This window comes from Etheostoma spectabile, chromosome 10 (assembly GCF_008692095.1).
Source record: "Etheostoma spectabile isolate EspeVRDwgs_2016 chromosome 10, UIUC_Espe_1.0, whole genome shotgun sequence".
Lineage (NCBI taxonomy): Eukaryota > Metazoa > Chordata > Actinopteri > Perciformes > Percidae > Etheostoma > Etheostoma spectabile.
The window spans coordinates 7,196,239-7,223,455 of record NC_045742.1 but is presented as its reverse complement, the minus strand read 5'-3'; the positions used below and the strand labels follow the sequence as shown (position 1 = coordinate 7,223,455).

The 27,217-nt window shown below is 38.1% G+C and overlaps 1 protein-coding gene across 1 annotated transcript; it reads left to right on the top strand.

The window, feature by feature from the left end:
• The first annotated feature begins 490 nt into the window (after positions 1-490).
• qdpra (quinoid dihydropteridine reductase a) lies at positions 491-11,878 on the top strand. Its single transcript, XM_032528216.1, has 7 exons — positions 491-720; positions 816-908; positions 1,666-1,762; positions 2,117-2,257; positions 6,455-6,563; positions 9,096-9,179; positions 11,047-11,878. Exons 1-7 carry the CDS (start codon positions 637-639, stop codon positions 11,147-11,149), a joined length of 711 nt encoding a protein of 236 aa, XP_032384107.1. The 5' UTR covers positions 491-636; the 3' UTR covers positions 11,150-11,878.
• The last annotated feature ends 15,339 nt before the right edge of the window (positions 11,879-27,217 follow it).

Here is a 27,217-nt window from a genome sequence, read left to right as displayed (position 1 = left end):
TTTTACTTTTTAGAATGTTTTTTTTTGTGTGTGTGCCATTTTAAGCCTTTATTTGTATAGGACGGCTTAGACTTGAAAGGGGAGAAAGAGGGAATGACATGCAAGAAAGGGCCGCAGCTCGGAGTCGAACCTGCGGCCGCTGCGTTGAGAAGTAAACCTCTATAAATGGGCGTCCAGATAGAGCCTATGCTTGAATGCATGAGTTTTACTTGTTGTAGAATATTTCTACACTGTGGTATTGCTACTTGTAAAGTAAAAGATCTAAATACTTCTTCCACTGTATAAAGTACTGTATAACAATACCAGAGAACATTTTTCTGCATCGGGCACTTTTACTTACATTTTAAAATGCATAACTTTAACATGCAGCAGATTATTTTAACAGTGTGGAATTAGTATTTTTTATTTAAAATACTTTCTCCACCACTGTTGGATGATGAGAGTCATGTAGACTGCATGATTCACCTTTAAATCATAGTATTTCCGACCGGCTTTGAAAGCAGCATTAGCTCCACCAACTTGTTGCACAACAGAGAAACGCCCCCTCCTCTCTGTATTTTAGCCCCAGCTCTCTGCCTCTCAGTGCCACTGCCTCAGCTCTCTCTCTCACTGCTCACTGCTAATCAGGTCGCTAACATGGCTGCTAACCGGGTGATCGTTTATGGAGGAAAAGGAGCTCTGGGCTCAAAGTGTGTCCAACATTTCAAATCCAAAGGATGGGTGAGTGAAAGCAGGCAAATCCTCCAAGGCTAAAGGCTAACAAGCTGCGTTGCTAACTGATAAGCTAACTGTTTCTCTCTATGAAATGAATGTAGTGGGTTGCTTGCATCGACATGGCTGCAAACGAGGAGGCAAACGAGAACGTGATTGTGAAGTTGGGTGAATCTTTCAACGAGCAGGCAGGACAGGTGAGCTGCAGATGACAGTTAGCTTTATGAATTGTACATATTTGTTCGGTCCAATAAATGTCAAAATGAAGAGCTAACAGGCAGCAGTTAAGACGTTTCAACCAACAGATAAAGTCTAGCTGTTATAAGTGCAGTAGCTTATAAACTATGTTTTATGTTGTTTTTTTGCATTGCTCAGTTTTGCTTAGCTAGCTAGCTAAGACATGTGTATGCTAAATGCTGCGTTCATGTCGCATTGGAAAAGAAAGGGGTAAAAAGTTTGTGACTAATAATTATAGATTTTGTTTTTTTTACCACGACGTCGCTGGGTTAACTGCTTTGTTTTATGCCAGACGTCCGCTTTCAGAATCCGACAATGATATAATTTACCACTTTATTATTATAATATAGGCAGCCTTGCGAGAAGTCCATCAATTGATTTGCTATGCTCTGTATCCAGTTAGTGTTCTGTTCAACCTGTACAGGTCACCCTAAGATAAATAATTATGTAAACTTAGTTATTATAGAATACTGGATAGTATATTATCACATTTTTATGGTCTTATTTAGTCAGTTTACACAATCTATTTTTAATTCTGAATTATATTTTTTCATGAGTGTATGGGTGTCTTTGTCACTCTACCATATGACAGCATAACTCCCTGTATTTATCACCTACTGTTTTTGTTTGTTGACCTAAAGGGAGTGTATGTTAAACATTTCCAGCTGAGAGGTAGTCAACAACTGTAGTGTTATAGTTACCTCTCATTTTTGGCAGGTTACGGCAGATGTGTCCCAGTTGCTAGGGGAGAACAAAGTGGATGCCATCTTGTGTGTGGCGGGAGGATGGGCGGGAGGAAGCTGTAGTTCCAAAGGTCAGAGTTCAACTTTTCTTTTGCCTTAACATTAATTGTCAGCCATTTGGTTCCTGCAGCCAATCATGCTTACTTTTAAACAGTCTAAATAAATTCTATGGTAAATAATAAGCAGCCAGTTAGCTTAGCTTAGCGTAAGGAATAGAAACATTAGGAAACAGCTAGCATAGCATGGCTCAACTCAATGTTAACAAAATCTACCGGCGCCTTTGAAAACTCCCAGATTAACATGTATTTTATTAATTCAATCTGTACAAAAGCCAAAGTGATGTATCAATGGAATAAACATGTTGGATACATTTATAGTATAATGTACCAATGGATTTAAAATAAGGCTTTCCACATTTCTCTTAGATTTATACAAAAACACAGATATGATGTGGAAACAGAGTGTGTGGACCTCCACTATCTCCAGCCACCTCGCGGCTCTGCACCTAAAACCAGGCGGACTGTTGACTTTGTCTGGAGCCAAAGCAGCTCTGTCAGGCACTGGAGGTAAGGCACACACGATCGTGTTTACTGTTCACATCATGATGACCTGGTTTGGCCGTGTGTCACGTCAGGTTTGCAGGCAGACTTTGATTTATTGGAACCCGCGTTGTGCACATAGCTTGATGTCCAACCTGCCAATTCAAATGATGTAGGTAATAGAAAGCACTGCAGGGCTCTGACCAGGGAATTGACATACTGATCAGTGATATGGGGGGGATCTAAAGCAGCTCACAACAGTGCAAGGAAAAGGTGTCGATGAAATGGATCCAAGAAATCCAAACAAGGGGAAAGGACAGAATGGCTGATGAGCTCTGTGAAAGCAGCGGTTTGTCAATCAACAACCCTGTGCTCTCTTAGTGTCCTTGAGCAATTGCCTTAAACCCTGCTCGCTCCTTTTACAGGACCAGCTCAATAATTCAAATGTAACTGATTGTGATTCATCAAAGCAGCTAAGGACGACAATAAACAAAAGGCAACAAATGAGTAGAATCAAACTGGGTGATTACGTAAAATAATGCCTTTTATCATCTGTTTACACAAGTGCAGTCAAACTTGTGTAACGTAGCAAAGAAACTTAACATGTGGAAAATTGTTGGATTACCACTACCACTTTTTTTTATTTTAAAAAAAAATAAAGGTGAAGCGATTAGTCAATGGACATATGGGAAAATGGCAACTAATTCAACAAGCAATAATAAGCAATCAAACCTAACATTGATAGTTCCAGCTCCTTTTACTATAGGACTGTTTGTGGCTTTTCTTTGTCTTATATGAAGGTAAACTAAATATATTTGGGTTGGGACTGTTGCTTGAACAAAACTTGCAAGTTCAAGAGCTTTTGTCTGGGGCTCTGAGAAATTCTGTTTGGATTGTTTTTGCAATTTTATTTGACATTAGAGAAGATAATAAAAATAATTTTTAGTTTCAGCTTTATCGCACCTGTGTATCACAATGAAGCAGGAATTCCACTAGACAGGAAGCACAGGTAATCGTCCTCACAGACGACCATGTGGAAGACCACGTGTAACAATACCTGTAGCGTGTTTGTGTAAAAATAAATGGTCAAAAATTTGAAATTTAAAAACCCTATTCTCGACACGATCACCTGTAACAATTGTATTAAGCCCGGGCCAGCTGTACGTTCTTAAGGCTGAACCAGTGCCATTGAAAGTGATTCTCATTCTCACTCTCATTCTAAGCCAGGTAAGAATGACTGAGTGTAAGCAATCAGTTAATTATGTTTTGTAAATAAGAGCAGCGTTTTATGTCATGACTCAGAATATGTTGAAGTCTGTTAATTTGTTACAAGGATGCTGCTACCGGCACACTTTTTTTTTTTTTTTTTGCTTGTTCGTTCTTTGCAATGTTAAAGGATGATGGCAAATTTAATTCCTAAGTTTTTACAACTACTCTTATTAATAATGGAAGCAAATTAATCTTTTTAATAATGGATCATTACAAATAGCAAGTAGTCACACAGTGAGAAAAAATAAAACATGTATAGAAATCAAATGTTTGGATCAACATCCTACAATATTTTTTGTTTTTTTATAATTGCATTGTAGCCCTCTGAATTGTATCTGAGTTGTACCTAGAAATTTCCACCCTCTGTGTGCTGGTGAATTTAATTCCACATCTAGTTAACACCAAACCGGCCTCATGCTAGCCTCTGTGGCCTGCAGAGAGGCTTTGGTGTGGTGCCATGTGACGGGCTGAGATCCAACTCCACAGCAATACAAAGCCCTTCCTCAGCAGTCGGCACAGAGCACACAAGCTCATTGGCTGCTGGCTTATGAAGAGAATGACTCAGCAGTTGAGGCTGCAGACACATTATCCACGTGGACAGAATTTGTTGACTGCACTGATCTAGGTTTGGGTTCCTATTTGGGTATCTATTGTTCTCTTTTGTCTGTCTGTATTTACTGTATGTAGGGACCTGCAAATCTGACTTCTTAAGGTATTTTAAACACAAAAGAACTTGCTTTCCAAAACCCCATATTTGTGTGGTGGTCTACTGAAATATGAATCAATATCAAGAAACAATTGTTAGGGAATATAACAAACGCTGTTGTCAGGTACATACTTTTTTTTTCAGTTTAATTTGATTTGAGTGATTAAAAAGTTAATGAACCAAATTGATCTGTGCAGTGGAAACAAACAAAAAGCAGATCAAGATGACTAATTTACTTTAAAGGTTGTTGTAAATGTAAAGTTTTATGAATCCTTAACCAGTTGAATGTTGGAAATATAATCATTAGAAGATGTGGGAAATAACCAGCCAAGGAAGAAATGTAGGATCACCTGAGATTGACCAAAATGTTCTGCCCACTGTTTCCTATTCTGATTCAATTGCCAGTTACAAAGAACGGGTTGTCAAACCTCGTGGAGGGCGTTTTAATAATCTTAACCTTTCATTTAGGATTTAAACCAAAGGTTGAGCCCCAGACGGAGAGGGCTCTTGTCTGTGCCCTCCATGTGACTTTTTTTTTCTCATAATCCTTAAACTTTTTATCCTCCTATGACAAAAGAAAAGCTTTCAGTGCACAGCAGATAATGGGATTTATTTTATTCAAACTTGTTACCTACGTCTTCCACACAAATGCCAAGTCCAGTTTTTTACATACAGAAAACAAAGATTATCCTGTGAGATGGCAGTAGTACAAGAATCAGAATAGTCCTGGGTATGGAGACACTTGTGTATTGACTGGACTATAGAGGTATACATTTTGTTACACGTACAACTACATTAAGCCCTCTGTTTGGGCTTTCTGATTAGCGTCTTCTGATCCAATTTCCCATTGCATCTTCATCCGTGGAGCTGGTTGCACCAGCTGTTCGTAAGTTCAAACCTATTCCAGTTAAAATGTAAGTATTTACATAGACGTTGAGATTTCAGGTATAATTGTTACATAGTTAACTGAATTAATTACAACGCTCTTGTTTGCTAGCTAATATTTGACTCGTTAAGAGCATACACTGTATACATAAAGAGTGAAGAGGCAATGGAATAGCATCAACATACAGTCAACAGACCTTAATCACAATGCAGTCTCAGCTTCTCTATTCTTTCTTTAAATAGCTGGTCCAACAGCGCGTGCATGTTAGTAAATGTGGCTGTGACAAAACGTCATTATTTCACAAATTGGAGAACGGTCTATAAGAGCCGTGTGAAGGCAATCCCAACCCACTGATTGTCCCTCGGTGTAATGAAGTTGTTTCTGCTTGTCTCTCGGTCTGAATTGTTTTAAAATCAGAATAAAATGTATTTTGTTTCTTGATTGTGGGACTTGCATCCCCACACAGACTGTTGTCATTATTTCAGCTAATTATGGCTCAGTGACCACAGTAGCCAAGACTCCATGTCTTTCACCAAATTCTTGCTCAAAGTAAAAATAAATTAAATGAAAAAGCCTAAACTTCCCTTTGTTACATTTATGTGTCGTTGTGGCTCCTAAAAGGCTTACAGTGAAAGCAGATTTGGTTTCAGTGACAAATAGAGTAATTAGCAGATATAATCGTTGATGGATGCACACAAAACATGTGGCCTTGTCAGCACAAGGTGCCTGAAGCTGGAGGCTAGAATAATCAAAGCAGTGTTCAGTTCACTGTCTTTAGTCTATTGTATGACATCTCTTACCTTTTTTTTAACTTGGTAAAAAGAAACAAGAGCTTGTAATAGAAGCCATGTCACCACCCCTTGTTCTCATTGGTCAGTTTGTTGCAATCCTGTCATAAGATTGGTTTAGTGGGATGAGATACTTAGCATTCTTCAGAAAGCTTGTCAGATGTTTGGGGGTAAGATCTTACTGTTTCCAGATGCTGAAGCTGCAATAACTTTATCCAGGGCACGGTCCATGCAGAAACATGGTGTAATAAACAGACTCACTAGAGAGAGGAAAACAAGAAGTTTGGGGTGTTTGTACATGTCGGCAGTAAATTGAGTGTGATTTTGTTTGCGTCCTGCCTATCTGAGCCTTTTTGTACAACACAAACTTACCTCGTTACTACTTCAGTTTTAAAAGTCTCAAGATGTTCCTTCCCTAGATTCTCCAATTTCTTTTCAATTGACCTCCCTCTACTAAATCAATGTCATCCACTACCGGGCACAGTGTGTGATGCATTTGATGTGGTCTGTGTTGCCTTTTTTAAACTGAATTTGCTGCAGTACACTAAAAGAAATCTTCTATCTGTACCATCCAGGCATGGTGGGCTACGGCATGGCCAAAGCTGCCGTCCACCAGCTGTGTCAGAGTCTGGCAGCGAAAAACAGCGGAATGCCTTCAGGAGCCGCTGCTGTGGCTATACTACCGTAAGTACTGCAGGGAGATGTTGAGTACACGGTGCACATGATGCCCATATAATCCTGTGGTAGATCACAAACAGCGGGGTTTCAAAATAAATAGTCCACCAAACATGTCTCTTAAGTCTCAAATAGTTCCAAAAGGTTTGTGGCTCGTGCTTTTGTGGGGAATAGCAGCTGTAGTTGTCTTGAATTCACAGCGGTTACAATCGATGGCATGTCAAAACACACCTCTCAAACCACACCTGCAGCATTATTCACCCACTTGCTGAGGATGTGAGTATTTGATATTCAACAATCAATTTTTCATCATCAATTTTTATTGGAGACTGGTCAATGAATCAGAATCAGCTTTATTCGCCGGGTATGAGGACACATACGAGGAATTTGTCTTTGGAGCATTGTTACTCACACTGTGCTTACACATACATATCAACCAAAACAGAAATATACACACTAATATATACACAATATATACATACTCTAAACAGAAACAATATAGAGGCATGGGTGCAATGAAGAGATCAATACAATTATTTAAATGTGCGTAGTGCAAGGGTACTGAAATAAGCACTTTGCTCTAATTTTCTTTATCTACTTTGTCTAAAAAAGTATGTTTAGCTTTGAATTCCACCTGCTTCTGTGGCGAATGAAGAAAAAATATGTGAGGAAATTTGAGCTGTAAGAAGCCAGCATGTGAATGTGCCGGCCAGCCAGTGGTTAGTCTGTGAATCTGGGGGGCGGAGCTTGTGAAGGGGGGATTGTATTTGTTTGTCATTTGAGTTCAAATTTCAACAATCTTTTGCGCAGCATTGCTTACTACACACTTTTTAGTTTATTAGTGGATCAACCGACAATTTTAACTATTTTTGATGATTAGGATTATTATTTTTACTTATTTGACAATAGTAATATTTGATAGTATTTTTAAAGATAAAACCAAAAACAAGGAATTTGAAGGCTTGACTTTGGGCTCTGGGAAACTGCATTGTGTGACATTTCATAGACAAAAAGAAATGGATCGATAGTTGCAGCCATGATATTTATTGCCATGCAGTTAAAAATGTTAGACCTCGGGCCGACACAAACAGAAGACAAAATGTTCAATGCTTTACCAGACAACCTTGTGTTTTTTGTCGGTTGAAGCGACAAAAGGAAACTATCAAGACTTCCTTGAACTTCATTACCTTGAGACATTATAACATGGTGCTAGTAAACCGCACGTTTATGTTTACCAATCTGGATGGACTGTGATGCTTTATGACAAAGACACTAGAGATTCTTTTAGTTGTTGATCCCCTACATGGAAATCTTATTCTCTACTTGTTGAATGTTGTTTTGTTTTTTTTCAGTTTTCTTTTCAATTTGATTAGGTATTTACCACCATTGAGTCCATAATCAGCAGATAAATATACAGGGATTAGTTTAGCTTAGTGTGGATGTGAATCTTTGTTACAGCCTCGTTGTGTTCTTTAAGTTCAAATAATTGTATTTAACATAACTATCTTGCACAGTGCAGCTTTAAATACACCGCATCAGCCAGTAAAAGGAGTGAAGATGAAAGCTATGAAATTAGCTGTGCCTCACAGTTCTTTCTCATGTTCGATGGATAAGTACTTGGTGAAGATAAGCGGCAGGAATAAAGGATGCATGAGGCGGCCAATTTCACCCAGTAGATCTGTGGTTGTGCATATGATCTGTTTTAGATGAGCGATGCACACAGAAGCTTTTGCATTATCTCCTCCTTTGTGCGCTTATTGATTCTTTTTTGCACAGTCACCCTGAGTAGCTGAAAATGGCTTTTCAGGGGGGGGGTATCCTGTTCCTGCATTCTCTTTGGTTGCCTTTTCCACCAACATGAGGCTGGAGTTGGTCTGCCTCTCCAGTATGCTGTCACATCTGTTCAGCATTAGCTCCATGACTTGCATTTCTGTTACAGCCTGAATCCCCCTTCCCCCCCGCACCTCCTGCATCATCATATACCAACACTATATAGCATTTGTAAAGACCAAAATTAATTAATTCTATTAATGCCCTCATTCAATCATTCTACATTTAAATACTACTCTATGAAAATGTGTTCTTGTGTACTTAAATGTATGTAAATTGCTTCAAGTTGAAGTATTCGTTTCATTATCGATGCGATTACAAAAGCAGTAGTAGTCACTGAAAATCTTTTGAGTCTTAGCTTTAACACCTTGACAATTCTGCATAAATACTACCACACACCTACATCAGGATGTTTTATTTATAAGCTATTCACAGGGATGCTCCATGTTAATATTAGAATAGTTGTACTAAAGGTGACAAGAAAAGCGTACTGTGTTAAATTGCTAGGTGATATTTGAAGTCATGAATATGATAATAAACAGACAGAAACATGACGCAAATGACCAAACCTATTTTATTTTTTTTTTTCCTCTCTCTCCAAACCCTGTGCTCTCTGAGTTCTGTATGTGTGGAGAGACCGCAGTCTGCTGGCCTGCCTCTCCTTTCTCTCTTCTCCTCAACCCCTGATTGTCATCTGGCTTAATTTGACAGGGTTACCTTGGATACGCCAATGAACAGGAAGTTCATGCCTGACGCAGATTTTGGTTCCTGGACACCGCTGGAGTACATTGCAGAGTGAGTGCTGATCCAATAATGGTTCATAGTCTAATTTACAGGCTGGAAAGAGCTCTGTAACATGCTCATATCTGTTTTCCTTAATATAACTACCAAATGTTTGTTTTTTCTGCTCCCGAGTCATATTTTTGTATTTAGTATTCTAACTTATTTTTATTTTATTTTTTTTAAATCAAAGTACAGTACATTGCTTGAAAATGCAAGTTGGTTAACTTATTGATTTAAATATCAGGATAAACACCAGGAACATTAACATTAGGTCTTGTCTGCGGCTATAAACTAGGAACTAACATTAATTTTATGCTCAACTGTTACTCAGCTCTGTTTAAGGACATACCGTAATAGTTCTTGTTTTCCATTCTCTTCAAACAGGAGTTGTCCAGGTGGTGTACTTCTAAATGTCTCTGACACTGAAACATGTCTCCATGTGTCTGTCCTAATAGGACTGCTGTGCACATTGAATTGCTCTCTGATTGTTCAGTTTACAAAAGGCTCTTTGATTCTGAGGGACTGACACCCTAAACATCATTTAGCTTTTGATGCTTTTGATCAAAGAACCATTTTCCAACTATCAAACTACATTAGTTACTGGGAATACCCATTGTGCTCAAGAATTAACTGAGCACACAATGCAAAGTATATTGTAAATTTGTGATTGAAATGGATAAAAAATGAACCGTTTTAAATCAGAGTACACGGTATATTCATCTGCAGGTACCCATAGCAACAATAGTACTGCTTAATTACCACTCTTTGAGGAAACTAGTTCTGGTTAAACTGACCAGCATGTGTGATCGTTTAAACACAAACCCTAAATAAATCCTACACACGTAATCAAACATGTGCTGCTAACAAATGGATACAGTATCCATTAATTTGCAGCTTATATGCTCCTATTGTTTAATTGTTATTTATAAATGTGTTTTAAAGTGTACAAAAGCCAGTGGAATTGTATTTACTGTCAATGTTAAGGGGATGTATGGAAAAAAAAAACTAAATTCAACTTTACTAAGACATATATAAATTATTTCTAAGGTTATTTTTAGGGGCAGTTGCCCTTTATTGGGTGGATATTAGGAGAGTGAGAGGATGAATGGAGACATTGCAGCTATATGACATGCATCAAAGTCATTAGGCTACCAGGACGACCCCTAAATTTAAAAAAAAATTCTAAATGTGTACTGTACAAGTTGTAGTAGATGACTCTACATGTTTGTTGATTTGGTTCTGCATTAAAATTGCGTAGATCCATGTAGAAATTCACTGTGACGGTATTGAACTGACAAATACAGGATTAAAATTGCTCTTATCATGCTCATTTTCAGGTTCATAATTGTATTTAGAGGTTATATCAGAATAGGTTGACATGGTTACCCATGTAAACACCATATTTTTGTTGTACTGCACATTGCTGTAGCTCCTCTTTCCACCCTGTGTGTTGAGCTCTCTATTTTCTGTTCCATCTTTGTTGGGAGGCGCACATTCACAGCAGCTAGGTAAGGACTACTAGCCAGTCAGAAGCAGAGTATGAGGTTTTGCCACGCTAGCAGCTAGGCAAGCATTATAACATGTGTTACAAAGTGACGCACGTTTGTTATGGAAGTAAAGTCTGGACTATGGTTTGAACAGTGTTTTCTGTTGGAGATGGTAACTCAGTTTGGGCTTTTCCACTTTTTAAACATATTACGTGCACAAAAAAGATATATAACACAATAAAGGAAAGGGGGGAAAGCCAAATAGCAAAATATGAGCACTTTAAGGTATCATATTACTACAGAGTAGAATAGATGTGTATAAAATATAAATGTACATGTTAGGTCTTTGACTGCTTAACAGATATTGTGTCAATTTCTTTGTTTTACTCCAGAATGTTCTTTAACTGGGCCACAGGAGTGAACCGGCCGGCATCGGGAAGCCTGATGCAGCTGCTAACCTCCGGAGGCGAAACCCAGGCTGTGGCCGCGCAGTAGAGGATGGAGAGTGGAGACGGTGATGGGGGTTGGGGGAGAGAGAGAAAGGGAGGCAGAGAGAGGGAGAGATAGGGACATAGAGAAACCCAGAGACTGGTAGAAAGAGGAGGAGGTGGCGGAAGATATGAGGAGCGACGAAGAGGGTTGGAGGGTGTAGTGGTAAAGGAAAGAGATGGATGAAATAGGGAGGTGGAGAGGAGACGGCTAGATGGGTTTGTTTTGGAAGGATGAGGAGGGCTTTCATTGCAAGTACAGCCTCAGAGTGCCATCTAGCTGTAAACCCCTGCAATGACCTCACTGTAACAGTCGGTCTGTGTTAGTATATCTCCAGAAATGGTATGGGCACACTCTTTGCTACACTCTCAAAATATTCTTTAGAAGATCAGTGAATTTGTTTTGTGTGTGTGCTTTTGGTCAGGACTGTGTAGAAGTGGTCGGTTTTAGATGCATATATAATTGGTTATACCACACATAATTCCGTGTCATAGCAGGGTTGTTGATCATTATGGAGAAAAACGCTGAAAATGAATCAGCTGTCTAAACTTGTTCCCTGCTCTTTTCAAAATGCATATTAACAACTTCATACCTGCAGTCATTTTCTTCAACATCTGTGAAATCCAACACATGAAGGTGTCGGTCCACTGTGACATGTAAGATGTCTTGAACTTTTTACTTTGTACTGTTTATCATCCCTGAGCGTCCTCTGCCACTGTGGAAACCTCTAAGCCGCTGTCTTCTTCTCTCAAACGGACAATTCAGTTTAAAGTGGAGTGGCCTTATTTTGTGTTTGTAGCCATCAAGTCAAAGTGACCTTAGTGTCCCCGGTATGAAAAAGGTGCTCTGCTCTTGTTGTGGGTTTTCTAAATTGTGTATTGTGACTGTGTCAACTTCACAATAAAATGATCAAATAAAAGACCAAATTGAGGTTGGAGTTCATTCTCAACTTCCGAAAAAGCAATTGACAAAATAATCTCAACTCAAGGTCTATTTAGTAGCTGTTCTGAAGTGTAGAAATGTCAGAAATCTTATTCACTATGTAGTGTATTATGTTTGTAGTCTGCCGCTATTTGAGTTTCTGACCACTTTAGGCCTATTCCTCCCATGTTGGCTAATAAAGTCAAGTTTAAAGTTCATTCTTGATTTAAGAAACAGACACTCACATTGAGGTGTATTTGTTAGCTTTTGTGGAACTGATCAGTGAAAGAGATGCTACTAAATGGACCTCAAGGTTAGCTTGTTTTGTCAATCGAAGGATTGTAGAACCAATCAAAGTGGATATTTGATCTAAAAAATTGTCAAATTATTTTGTGGCAAACGAAAAGTTGCTAGTCAGAATCAAATGTGCTATTACGTCTTCAAAAACCTAGATTAGATATTCCTGGAATAAAAAAATAAAGTTAATTCTATATTTTGTTGTCAAGAAATCCCATGAAAAGAAACCCCAATAATGTATAAGGCTGCTTCAGTAGCTTTTAATTCCCTGTATGCGCACTCAGCCCATTGTTCCCACTGAAAGATAAGTCTTGATTATGTGCTTGTATTGGTTTTTTTTTTCTAAAACAGCTTGTGAGTTGTAGTTTGAGGCAAATGTTGTTAACAGTAAGTGTTTTTTGTTTTTTTAGGATTCATTTTCAGCAGCAGATGTATGCATAGTTTGATGGATTGAGTATTTCCAGCAGCAGGGTGATGTATTTGGTATCGACAAAATAAACATGTTAGTAATGAATAACATGTTGCACAAACCAACAGTGTGGCTCATTTAATGGTTTTTAATAGTTTTTGTACAACAATGGAGCTATATAGCAAAGAGGAATAACATAGGGTTTTAGCTACACGTAACTTCTAGCCTTTTAATCACCTCAGTATATAAAACCACCACTAGATGGTGCTGTCTAACAAGCGTCCCACTGCTGCTGCCAGTCTGTTTTCCAGTGAAAGCTGAATAAATCAAATGGATGAGTTAACCCCAGCAGCTGAATGTGTACCACCATGCATACGCTGTATAAAAATAACTTACAGAAGGGCCCTTTAGCAGTCACTTACCTGCACTGAACTGATTGATAAGCATCCAGGTCTTTCACTTTGGAAAATGCAAATATTTACAGTGGCAACATCTGTGAAGGCATCATGTTAAAAAGTTGGATTATGATGAAGTCCCATTCCTCTTCGCGCAAAACATGTTGTTCAACCAACTCATGAATTCACCTTTTAGAAGCATGGACTAGAATTCCCATTAAAAAAAACTACAGGGCAGTTGCTGGGAACTTAGTTGCACTGTTTTTCACAACCCATTAAGCCATTATATGAAATAAAGGAAGGAGCTGTGTTTATGTTCAGTGCTTAAAAAAACAGGTGGAGTTAGCCTCCAATGGCACAAAGGCTGTACTGCCCCGCTAGCTTTTGGGATTTCTTTGACTACTACTACCCTAATAGTTCTTACCCATGAGAGTTAGCACGGTCTACAGTGATGTTATATTGTGTTCTTAAACTCCACTGTTTCTCCCGGCCGGCCACGGTTCTAGGAGACTATATGGCTGTTGACAAGCACACGGCAATAAATCACCATGCTGAGGATTAATAGGAAAGGGCAAAGCGCCCCAGCTCACTGTAGCTGATATGTATTTATTCTAGGTGGCGTAGCAATTCATCTCACTGTGTGTGTGTCTGTGTGTGCATGGCGTGGGTGTGAGGCCCTGAAGCGAATTCAACACGTCTATGCATACATTACCTCCCATGATGCCAGCACTATAGAGTGATTGCCCATGGGGATCGAGTCACTGTTTATCACAGAAAGCGTTTCAGCTGATCAAAGATTACCGCTGAGACGGAGCATGTTGTTCCTGTTTCAGCTGGGGCAGATAAGCTGTCACCCAGCGCCCCAGATGCTATTGTTTTGTGCAATGTAAATCTATGAGAAGCAAATTATTTGTATGTCACAGGTGCAGCAGTGTGCTAAAGATAATTTATCTGTTGTACTCCTCTTTTAAGCTGCAACAGTGTGTTTTTTCACATCTCATCTTTAGAGGCTGATGGGGAGTGGGTAAATTAGAGGATGACTGATGTGATTTTCTGTTGTCTCACGCTGGTAAACAAGGAGCAGAGTCACATAAGGTCAACAGGACTATATAGTGGAATGGGACATTGCTGCTAGGTTTTGGAAATATAAGTTACTTTTTTTATTTTTTATATACTTAACTAAATGGTATATATCCTAGAAACTCAATTGAAAATGTTAAAATAACCAGATGGGAGTGGTTAACAAGTGGTGCTGATTGTGAATCCAAACATTCCTTGTTCAACCTGTTGGTGACCTTACTTGCATGCTGTCTTTCTCACCACTCATTCCCTTTTAATATCTACTAAAACACTATAATAAAGCCATAAAAAACCCAAATATACTTTCCAGCTTATCAAAGACCAAAAACTTTCAAAGAACAAAAAAAGATACTATGCAAACCTATGAATACAATATTACCGTAACTTTACAGTTTATTTGGACTAAATACATACTGGATGTATTATCCTGATCCTTGCCTCAGTCAGATGATCATCTTTTATCTGAGCAAAGGTGATTAACTGTTCTCTTGTGTGTTCCCTTATGAGTTATGATTCATTTTTGGCTGCGACACTCTTGGAAACAAATCCGTCCATCTATGTAACCATCCTGGTTAAATAAAGGTCAGATGAGTGAAAAAAATAAATGTATGATGAGTTGAAGGAGCCAAAGCAGGAGTATTTACTTTCAGACTATGTTGAACTGTATATTGTATTATGATATGTACAAATAATTGGCTCCTAGTCTTCCCTTTTCCCCATTTTGTATTAAGCTTGTCACAGGTCTCTCTAATGTTTTAATGTCACTGTTTTTGACAACCCCTTATAGGAAATTAAGGAATGAGCTGTGTTTATGTTCAGTGCTTAAAAAACCTCCGGTCCGATGGCACAATGGCTGTACTACCACTCAAGCATTTGTAATTTCTTTGCCTACTACCACACTGATAGTTCTTAACAGTTAGAGTTACCGCGATCTACAGTGATGTTATATTGTGTTCTTACTTAACAATGTTTTGGTTTTAGTAAACCACCAACTTCAGTTTGAAATAAAGGGGAAACAGACAATAATTTAAGGTCAAGCCAGCTCATGACCTCTTGCACATAATTTTCTCCTTGCAGCACTCTCGATTGCTCTGTACATTTTAGTTACATCTATGGATTCAATAACAGTTGTTTCCAAATCTCTGTGCTTCTAAAAACACCAAAACACTATGTCCTGTATAATGGTGATGGGTGTTTTTTTTCCTCCACATGCTGCATATAAAACCATACAACAGATTGCACACAGTGAACCTGTGATAGCATTAACTTTATTGACAGTGGATTGAGGTTTTCGAGCACCGGCTGTCTCAGTGATTCATTGTGTGAAACAGGGAGAAGAGCAGCGTCCAGTCCTGCTTACGTGAAACCCCTGGAGGTGAATTCCCTGATTAAAGCCCCTCAAACCCCATCACCCCCGCCTGCTCAAAACCCCTGCAGTTGTGTGTGTAACTGTGTGTGTGCACCCGGCATTATGCATGTGTCGTCGTATGTATTCATGTGTGCATGTGGGTTTTTGTGTTGTGAATGCAGTCGGTGTGTATGTGCTTGTGTGCAATGAGCATGTATGTATTTCATGCATTTATGAAGCCAAATTAGGGGATGTTATTAAAATGCATCTCCAATTTTTTAACTATTTTTGGCTTATTCTTGATCTAACATCTTCAGATTTTGTTATTTGTATACATTTCTATTACTAATACATATAGTAAAATACTTTATTATTAGGAGTTCACATGTGCAAATAGATGTGTGCACCTCTAGATATTATGTGTGCATTTGTGCCCGAGCTTGTGTAGGTGTGTTTGTGTGTACCTGGTGTGTGCGTCAGTTATATGAATGTGTATTTCTGTGCTTTGCAGAGTTTGTGTCTGAGATGGCGGGGTGCCATGTGGAAGCCATTGAGACCTGGAGCGGGAGTGAACATGGAAGGTGAGGCCAGATGGTAGTGGTTAGCCCTTGGCTGCTCCGGGTAACCTGACCTGCAGGGAGGACCCCTCTGCCTCCCGAGGTCCAGCCGCCACATGTGTTGCGTGAGAGTAAGTCACCCAAAACCCAGGAACCGCCTCTTGGCTTCCTGACTGACTGTTCTCATAGCCGAGGCTGTTTCTTTAACCGAGGATCTAAGACAACAAACTAGAAACAGGATCAGACAGTAACAGTTCAGAGACAGGTCTGATGAAGGTGTTATTAAGAGTCTGATTCCTGCGTTTATGCTATATTGGCACTTTATGCAGTCAAAAGAATATCCTCGTCATGCATTAGTACAGCAGGTACTTCTACCTTCTAACACTGGTGGAATGTACCTAATGTACGTTTACTCAAGTACTGTGCTGTACAATTTTTAAGGTACTTGACTGGTTCCATTTTATGTTTAATGCACAACATAAATTAAATACTTTTTACTCCAATACATACATGTTATAGTTTAGCTTACTTCATACAAATCATATGTCCAGCCTCTAAAGTATTATTCCTTTCTATACATTAAACTACTCAGTAGTACATAGAGTAGTTAAAATTGGTTTTATATTGACCAAATACAATCAAAAGGCTGCTTACAAGTTGATGCATCATTAAAAATGATCCAATATATAAATATGCCATTATGTAAGGGATACTTATTACTTTTGATGCTTTAGGTGTGTTTTGCCAACAATGGTTCTGTATTCTGCTTGACAGAGTACAGAAGCAGATTGAACAACAGTATTAGCTCCAAAGGCTACTTCCACATTAATACATCAGTAACAATAATCCACTAATATAATAACATTACAATCACAGGGGTTGTTTGCCTGCCTATGTTTACTTTTTAACCTTATTTGTTTGCATATAAAAAAGCTATTACAAAAGATATGATACGTACACAAACACATTTACGCAACACACACAAACACACTTACCGTGTACCCACACATACATCAATTAAAAGTAAACAAAAGCCTGTGCAGGAGTAGTAGGAAACTCAAAATATTCACATTATTTAAATTAAATAGTCAATGCAACATAACCAGGATTACATTTAATGAAAATAAGAAAAGATGGAAAGGCAGTTGTACCCACTTTGGTATCTAGATGGCACTAAGTCATAAGTGAACCTGAGTTGTATGGGAGCATAATTAAAAATTGAGTGATAAGTTTTTTGATTTAATTAAATGCCCCTTGTGCCAGTAATTCACAGTGCAGGGGTCGACATGGATAGATAATTCATTTTTCAAATAGACAACATCAGGTCCAGTGTCTCTTAAGATCACGACAGCTTTTCAACATCTTCTCCGTGAGAGGTGAACTACTGTTTGAAAAATCTATGTCAAAGAATAAATGATGGGCTGATGAAGGCCTGCTCCAGATATTCTTCCACAGCACACTATAATGGAATCCAGGGAAATTACTCAACTAAAAAGAAAAACTTTCATAAAGAGTGAGGAGTTTAACAAATCCTATTGCTGAAACACAAAGCTGAATCGTTCTCTCTCTCACACACACACACACACACAGGCAGAAACAACAGAGGCTCCGATGCCTTTGGAGTTTTTTTTTTTATTTGTGAGATTACACTAAAGTTATGTGGGAACATGTTTCCTGGCTTGTCAGAACATCATTTTGACAGTAACGACAGGCTGACAGCAGCGCGCAGCATTACACGTAGTATCTGTCAAACCTCTACTATATTACTGTTTTCTGTCTGAGCTCATACACAGTCTATGCAGTACTCTGTAAATTGGCAGATTGTGACATAATGTTTCTGTCCACTCAGAGGGACATGGTGCGACAGAACCTGTTTTTAATGTGATGGTGTCTTAACCACAGAATTTTAACATTTTAACAAAAGTAGGATCACAAGAACCAAAATATGCTGTCATAGTGCAGCAGAATCTTTACACCACCTGGTTGTTGTTGTTTTTTGTCCTTTTGTTCTACACATCTTCATGCAAGTTTTATCTCAAATATGTATATCTACCCCTGGAATATTTTCTTAAAATTGTAAACAAGTAAATGGCAGCATTTGTATATATTTATCTTATTTACTCAAAGCGCTTTACATTGCGCCTTTGATTTTGCTATGCACACACACACACACACACACACACACACACACACACACACACACACACACACACACACACACACACACAGATGTGGCACAGAGTTGTCATGCAAGACGCTGGCCTGGTTATCAGTAGTAATAGGCTTCAATGTCTTGCTCAAGGACTTTTTGACAGGTGGACAACAGTGATCAAACCCCCAACCCTGCAATTAATGAACAGCCCACGCTACACAATGAGCCACTGCCACCCCATAATACATAAAAAATGTGTTTTTATTTCAATGTAACACTCTGGTTATACCTATGTTTTATAATATGCATATTGTGCTGAAAAGTTAAGTCAATTAATTGATAATGGGATTGGAAAAAAATGAATCCACAACAATAGATCTTGATTAGTAAGGCAGAAATAGCCAACATTTGCCTAATCCAATTTGTAAAATATGGGGATTTTGCAGCTTTTTTCTGTTTTATATAATTTCAAATTGAATATCTTTGGGTTGTGGACTGTAAGTCAGTCACTTTGTGCTCCAGAATTTTGGAATATATATGTATATATTTTACTATTGTCTGATGTTTGATAACCAGTACTTCCCAACCATTTTTGTATGACCCAATCCTTTTAGATCAACCACTTGTTATATTCTGAGTGTTATTTAATGCTATTTATCCTATAAAAATTAAAATAGCAACCATTTATCTCTTAATTTTAGTTAGTTCAACTTCTCTGCTGGCTGTCGAGAGCTCTTAGTTTCAGCAGGTGGTGTTCAGGTTGGTGGGAGTGTTAGGTTAATTGGAACCGGTAATTTATGGACCATCAAATTTACTAAAGATCAGCTTCACACCCAATTTGTTATCCTGTTTGTGAGTTTATTTTCCTTTTACACACAATTAATTATATAATAATTTTTTTTTTAAATAAGCTGAGATACTTAATATTTCAATGTACTAGCTAGCACCTGTGAAAGTACTTGGTAAGGATATAGCAGGGTATAACACTGAGTCTACTCTTCTGTGTTTTCTCCCTCTGCTCTTATTTCCAAACACACTGCATGTTTTTGCAGATCTGGTGTATTTGATACAACTGATCTTGCACGTTCTGTTGCTAGAAACATTGGTGATCAAGGAATGGAAATTTCTTGCATGTTGCTCTTAGTTAAACGGCCAAAATATAAATTTGGCCTCTGGATAAACTGGACTAAGCAATGACAACCTGCAACATCCGAAGGGATGAAGGCAGGCTGCCCATTAATGGCAATATCCCTGTTATTAGGGTTGGTGAGGAGGTGGTGGTGGAGGGGGGCGGCATCACATGTAACCCATCTAATCACATCTGTTACTTCTGGGGCCAGAAATATCTAAGTCCTTGTTCCTCGAAACAAATCATTTATTTTCAAATTAGGGATCGACACAGGTCTGTGATGACGGAGGGAAATTGTTTGAAGACGAAAAGGTAGAACTAAAACAGATAATGTGGTGCTACATGATAAATGTCAGTAATGTTTAATGACATCCTGTATATATGTTAAAGATCTTAGGGGGGAATTGGATTTTTGATTTCTGCAACATCTCTCCTGAGATGCTTAACATGCACCCCTACAACCCTCGTTACACACAAACACACACCCTGAAATAAACTTTCTTTTATCATTATTGCACACTGAAACCAAGTTTAAGAAAGATAGATAGATAGATAGATAACAGAATGATGATTTAAACCTAATGTGACAGTATAATGCACATTTCTAGTACTCCTACTGCTAAAATACTACACTACATTAAGCAGAACTGCTGTAGACTTCTTCTGTTGTTACTATGGCTGCTGCTACTTCTAACTACTGTATTTCTAGGCTAAGAGTCCTATGACTATGATTACAACTACTACTGCGACTCAGTGATGGAAGAAAACCTACAGTAATGTATTTCTACTTTTACTCCACTATTTATCTGGCAGCTGTGAATGCAGGCATGTTTATTGAAATTGAGTATATTTGACATTGTTGTATTTTTACTTTGGTAAAGGATCGAAGTACTCATTTCACCCCTGCTGCTGCTGCTGCTGCTGCTACTACTACTACCACTACTACTACTACTACTACTACAGTATGCCAGTCTACTATTACCAGTTGAACTCCTGGTTAGTATTGATTTGGTAATTTGGGGCTCATATGACACATTCTGTAGATGTCTGGGGTTAAAACTGACACTACAGTTTGATGATGTTTTATTTTCTGAAATAGGTCACAGCCTTTTTCTCAGCAGCATTCTAAATGATGTTGTTTGTCAAAATTATTTAGATCCCAACCCTCCATCCTTCATAACTCAAGGGACAGATGTGCAAACAATGGACTATTGAGTCATGTAACCATAAGGTACTTCCCAACTGAATGACATGAATAAGTATAGTCCTTATAGTAACCAATAGAAATTATGAAGTACTTTTCAACAGATTAGGTAGAGTACAATATGTGATATGTTAAAATGTAACAATTACAATGTAATCAACTAAACCTGTGAATTATTACTGCAAGACAGAATGAAGGAGATTATGATTTTTTAAAGTGTTTATGAGAACATGTGAACAGGATGTATGTGAGAGGAATAAGGGAAGTCTAGGCCAACTGGAAAAAAGGAAAAAGAGGTGAAGAAAGGTCCAAGGTAGGTCTTGTGTGTCTAGCTGAATATAAGGCAGAAACGGACAAAGATCTGGGTTATTTTCTCGGCAGATCTCGGCGGGCGTTGGATTGGACAGGACATCACCGGACCCAACAACCTAAAATAAGAGTTGGGATTTGAACATACAAACAGCTAAAGAAAACGTCTCCTCAGTGGATGTAAGAGACAGAAGCCACAGAGGGTAACCACAAAGACCAAACCAACTGAAGAGTCATCGGACTCTGGAGTTCTTCTCCTGTTCAACTGCTGTGGATTTATAAAGACATTTTGAAGACTTTGGACAAAGTTTAAAATGTCTAAAGGATTATACAGCTCGGCAGAAGAGGGATTCAAAGTCTCCCTGGCCAAGGCGACTCACTCCCCTCCTTTCTCTACAAAAAAGAAGATTTCCAAATGTATCCAAGCTCAACTACCGCAATTTAGGTTTTACCCTTGAACCATTGAAGGTTGTCATAGGCTGATCGAGTCAACGAAATCAACTATTGCCTATTTTTCCTGGCCACTAAAAACAATCCTAGCAACCGTACCAAGTGCCCTGATCAATAAGAAGAGAGCTGTCGGTAACGGGTGTGGCTGGAGTGGGATCTGGCTCTAGGGCTATTCAGGCAGGTGCCGTTTCAGAGTAAGCAGGATAGGTGTTCGGAAAAAGACAGAAGTTAGGCGAATCTCTTCGACACCAGCTTAAACCGTCCTCAGTTGCACCTAATAGGGTAATACCCATAGGCCTAGAGGAACGGACCCTCTAAACGGAGAGCGGGTGCAGTACCTCCTGAACAGGGGTGAACCAGGATCTAACATGCCTATAGCTTTAAGCAGATCCAAACGCCATATTTGAATATAGTCATTTAAATTCAATTGAAACAGCTGTTATATCTATATATTTAGTTTAATTTAAAATGTGCTTGATACATTTAATTTATACCAAATTTAAATCATTTTGTCTACAGTTCGAGGGGGGATAAGTTAACTCAATCAGCTGATGAAGACCTTGTGATATAATTGAAAGCTCCAGAACAGCTACTAAATGGACTTCAAAATTAGCTTGCTTTGTCAAAATGTAACCAAGACAACTTGTATTATTTAGTAACTCTCCAAATAATTACTTACAGTAATACAGCTATGACTACGACTATTACCATCACCACTTCTATTTCCAGTGTGATTTCTAGTGCTGGTATTACTGCTTGTACTACTTTTACTTCTATTGTTCATAATTTTAGTTATTCATCCTCCATTAAAATTGTATTTATTTTATTATAGTAAAAACCAAATGTTATTTCCCTCTCAGCTGAAACATCGAACAGCCCGCAGGCCCATAGATGCGAGTGAATGCTGCAGCCAGTCAAATCCAGGTCAGTTGGGCGGGGGGGGGTGTGTGTGTGTGTGTGTGTGTGTGTGTGTGTGTGTGTGTGTGTGTGTGTGTGTGTGTGCACACACACACTGGACAAACGATGAGACAGAATAGAGAGTTTCCATACAAGCAACAGTATCTGACCAAGATAAGCCTCTTGGGACTTGTGCGGTCCTCTCTCTCAGGGCAGATTAAGGAGACACTGTTCACACACACAGACCGACTCACTTCTCTCTCTGTCTACTCTAAACTCACACACATCTGTCCACATATCCATTTCTCTATCTCTGTTTATTCCTCTGTTGACTTCCAGAATGGCGCCTCATGTAGAGAGGCAGGACCAAAAGATCCAAGTTTGGGGATTTTCTGGTTTTTCTAAGCCTAAGGTCTTTGTGGAAACATAGTCTCCTCAGTGCTCTCCCCCATTCCTACACATCTGTTTCTCATTCACATCCTGGGTCTAAGTTCAGTAGAAGATGGGGGGAGGCTGGTTGGGTGTTGGAAAGCGAGGGGGGGGATCCGAAACATCTTAAGTCCTCCACATGTTTCTCTTTCACTATAAATAATGACATTGTTTCCAACATGTGAGATCCAGTATTTTCAAAACATAGACGCACACTCTTTCTAAACTATTAAAAAGCATAGATTTACAGCAAATGAGTGTGGCGTTTAAAAGGTGAGAGCTAATGTGAGACCTTTGTTGACAACATAATTACACATCTGCAGTCTGGAGCTTTTGACATTTTCAAGTAATTATATTGTATATTAAATCCGTGAGGAGACTAGTCGTAACTTTAAGATATCTTCACTTTAGTTATGACTGGTCATGATATTAATAAAAGATATTCAATTCATCTTTTAGATAATCAAGTGTAAGAATGTTTTAGTCAAAAAGCATTCACAAATAGTTACTGTGAAGTTTTTATTCTCGTAATGCACAAATGCAGTTTACTATAATAACGACAATGGTGGAAGAAGTACTTAATTAAAAATAGCATTTACTTGTTTTAAGTAAAGTCTTCATGCATACTAGTAAGTAAAGTGCCTAAGCAAGTAAAAGTATTCATTTCAGAATGCTATGTATAATAATACTGGATTATAATTACTGATGCATTAATGTGATAGCATCACGAATGTTGTAACTAGTAAAGGTGGGGCTGAGTTTTATGTTTTTTTTACTATACATGTCAGATAGCTTATTCCATAATAGCACAGCCTATTTTAAACAACACAAAATCATTTTCCAGTATTTCTAGTTTGAAGCTTTATTTTAGTGATTCTTTCTTGGACTTGTTGCTGCACCAATACCCTATATTTCCTAAAACCTATAAAATATTGCTTTACCTGACTAGTCATCACAGTAAATGCTATTAAATAACTTTTCCAACTAATCCAGGTCACTCTACATAGACAGAAACGGTTACAACCCAATACTATATTACAAATTACATGAGAGTAAAAAAATGATATGCCATACACATTTACTTTTGTCCGACATGTTTCTGCATAATATGACATCCGCTTGGCAAGTTGTGTACCAGAATGATCGCTGAATTTCTGAGTTGTTCATGGGGTACGTTCATGTGTTCTTGTTCAATTTTCCCTGTCGGGAACTCATTTTTTCGACTATTCTGACACACCTTAATGCAGCATTAGATACATATACTTTTACATGAGTCATTATTATAACAAATCATAGCAAATAAAGTCAGACAAGTAAGAGCATTATTGATATTACCAACAAAGACAAAAACAATGTCAGTTGATGTACAGTTTTATCTTCAATGACGTTACAAATATATTTGATTGTTCACATATAAGGGGAGGAGATGTATTCAAACTGCCAAACTTTGATTTTCAGACATCTAAGCAAGACTTTTGACTAAAACAAATCCGTGCTGTGTGACCTGAAGCAAACATTTGGGATGGATCTAGACCTTTTTCATAGCAGACATTTTGACATTTCATCGGGGGAAAAACTTGATAACGCTAATGATGGCCTAGTTCCATTAAATCAGTGATTCCAAAAGTGGGGGTCGGGACCCAAAATGGGTCGCAGACCCGTTTTATTGGGTCGCCAACTGGCAGAGTAAAATGCATATCAATCTTATGTGAATGAGCGTTCTTTTTTGCTACACTGGTCTGTGCTCCGATGCTGTGGGGGGGGGTTCTCTCTCTGTCCTCTCTTATCCTAGGAGGGGATAAGAAAATGAGTTGAATAAGGGGTGAGACACAGAAAGGAGAATAGAGACCTTATCTGTTTTTGTTTACTTTTATAATAGCAATAAGTATACTTCATATACATTTAAATTCATGGTTTGTTTCGTCTTTTGTCCACAGTTTAAAAATGTAGATGTTACAATGATTCATGGTGTATTTTTGTAAAATTGGGTCCCGGGGAGACACCAAATTTCTCTTTTGGGTCTTGAGCTGAAAAAGTTTGGCAACCACTGCATCAAATCATCCAGTAAGCTATTATAGTGAGCCCTTGTGCATAATACCAGGACTTCCTTTAAATGGGATGCAGATATTATTAATGTTAGTCAAGTCAAAAGTCAAAATGTCTTCTGCAGTTATGGTGGTGACTGTAAAGATCTCATAATTGTTCTGGAAATGAATGAATGCAGTTCATACATGATTATTCAAGACGTAGTGTAAGAGTTGCACATTTATTATCTCCAGGTACAATGAGGAACTTAATGTTTGCAAGTTCAGGTTGATCTGACATGGTGGTCTCTGTCGGCCACGCCACGTGATTTTTACTTCCTCTGTCACAATACAGACCACCAAGTCAGGTTGGTCTGAAGAAAGGGGAAACAGCAGCAGGTCTTTGTGTAATGTGAATGCTGGGCTCACCGTCTTTAAATACACTTTCGTCAGTCAGAATAATAATTTAACACACTTAGTGTGAATGCATTTGACTCAATTCAGGATGTGAAAGAAGATGAACAAATGAAGATATCCCCAACATAACATCTGTCTTTGGAAAACTGCTTTATAGATCAACATAACTCAAACATACGTTTTAGAGATACTGTAAAAGTGACTCAAAAGATGCCTCTACTTTAGTTAGTTCTACACTCATAACTCCAGTTTAAGCATGCCGTATATTGTATCTGGCTATCCAATGTGTTACTTATATTTATTGTGATTGAATTAAGGATATTTCTTCTTTTTTTACAGTTACAACTGGTCTTAATTTAAATACATGTATCTGGAATTTATGGTTCAGATAATCAAATCAAAGTTTTACTGTTCAGAATGTAATCAGAAATGTCTTGAAAAATAAAATAACAATAGTGTGTTAAGCTCATATAGTACCTGTATGTGTGTATTCTATATACTCTATTTATTTTAAAGGCCTTGGACATAGCTTAAAAGATCATGAGGTGTCATTCTACAGTCTATAGTCCTTTTATACCCATAGCTACCACTCAAAGCACACTTTACAACACAAGCCACTCATTTACACACACATTCATACACTGACAGCAGAGGCAACCATGCAAGGTGCCGTCCTGTTCATCCGGAGGGGAGGGATAAACATTCACACGTACACTTACACAACTTGAGGTTGTATTGCCCTTTGACATTTTGACTGCTGAAGCCATCGAGCCACTGACCTTCTGATTGGTGGACGGACGCTCTGCCTCCTGAGCCACAGCCTCCTCTTGTGCTTCATGTTGTCAATAAATCCCATGAAAAGACCACAACTAATAATTCCTGTGACACTCCAAGGTCACTGGTTCCAGTTCCCACAATTCTTTTTCAAAGGCTCAGCAATTTACTAAACTAGCTGGGCATTATAGTTTTTAGGAAATGTTACTCAAACAGGAGTAAATTTGTTGGGGACTATTTTTTAGCAACAGATTTATACACATTTGATGCTTAGACTAGACTTTACGACAGCAGATGTATATTTGATTAAGTCAACGCCTACTTCAGTGATACTACAATGCAGATCAATTCATAGTTGATTTTAGTCTTTTCATTGGATTAGTTGACAAAAAGCATTATCTCCAGACTAATTTAGAATAGTCAAAATGCAATTATAGATATATTAATAGTTTAGACTTGTCATAAACAAAATAAAGATATTTTGACTTGTAAAGATTAATTTGGATGAAGCTTGATTAGTTGTCTTTATCTGTTCTGTAGCAGTTTTTGTAGAAGTTTACAATAATAATATAATACATAATACATTGTCATAGCTTTATTTATCCTCCAAGGGCAGTTCAGTTTCTACAGCCAAAACAATCAGGATACAACAGAATAATACTTCTAATTGTGTTCAAATATTGTAAAGAAATTAACAGACTAAATCATAATTTCTGAAAAAAACAAGCACTGGGAAGGGTTTAGGAAGAAGAACATAACAAAACAATGTAGTACAATACTTATCTGTACATAACATGTTACTTATTGTGAATTTAGTATATTTTAGCCATGGCTATAGTTACGGCTTGTAACCTATTGAGTTGTTAAAGACTCTGTGGCCTATCTGACCACACAAAGACATTTGTCTTTTATGTTCCGAAATGAGGGATTTCTTTGAATCACGACTTTAAAGGCCCTCCCGTCCTTCATTATTCATGTTAATTTATGCAACAGAATACCCAACTAATAAAATTTTGGAATATATAAGTGTGTCTTGGTCCGAAGTAATGAGATATGCCAATAATAATATGTAAATTTAATGAATTATTGAATAGGCATGACTGAGGATTTCTTATTAGTTTGCATGTTTATCTAAAAAAAAAAAAGCCATCAATTTTTCAGAGTGCTTCTTGTGCCCCATCCAATAGGTATATCTAATCAAACACTGAAATCAATAATTCAGGTGTTTATGCTGCTGTGTGTGCGTGTGTGTGTCTGCGTGCGTGCGTGCGTGCGTGCGTGC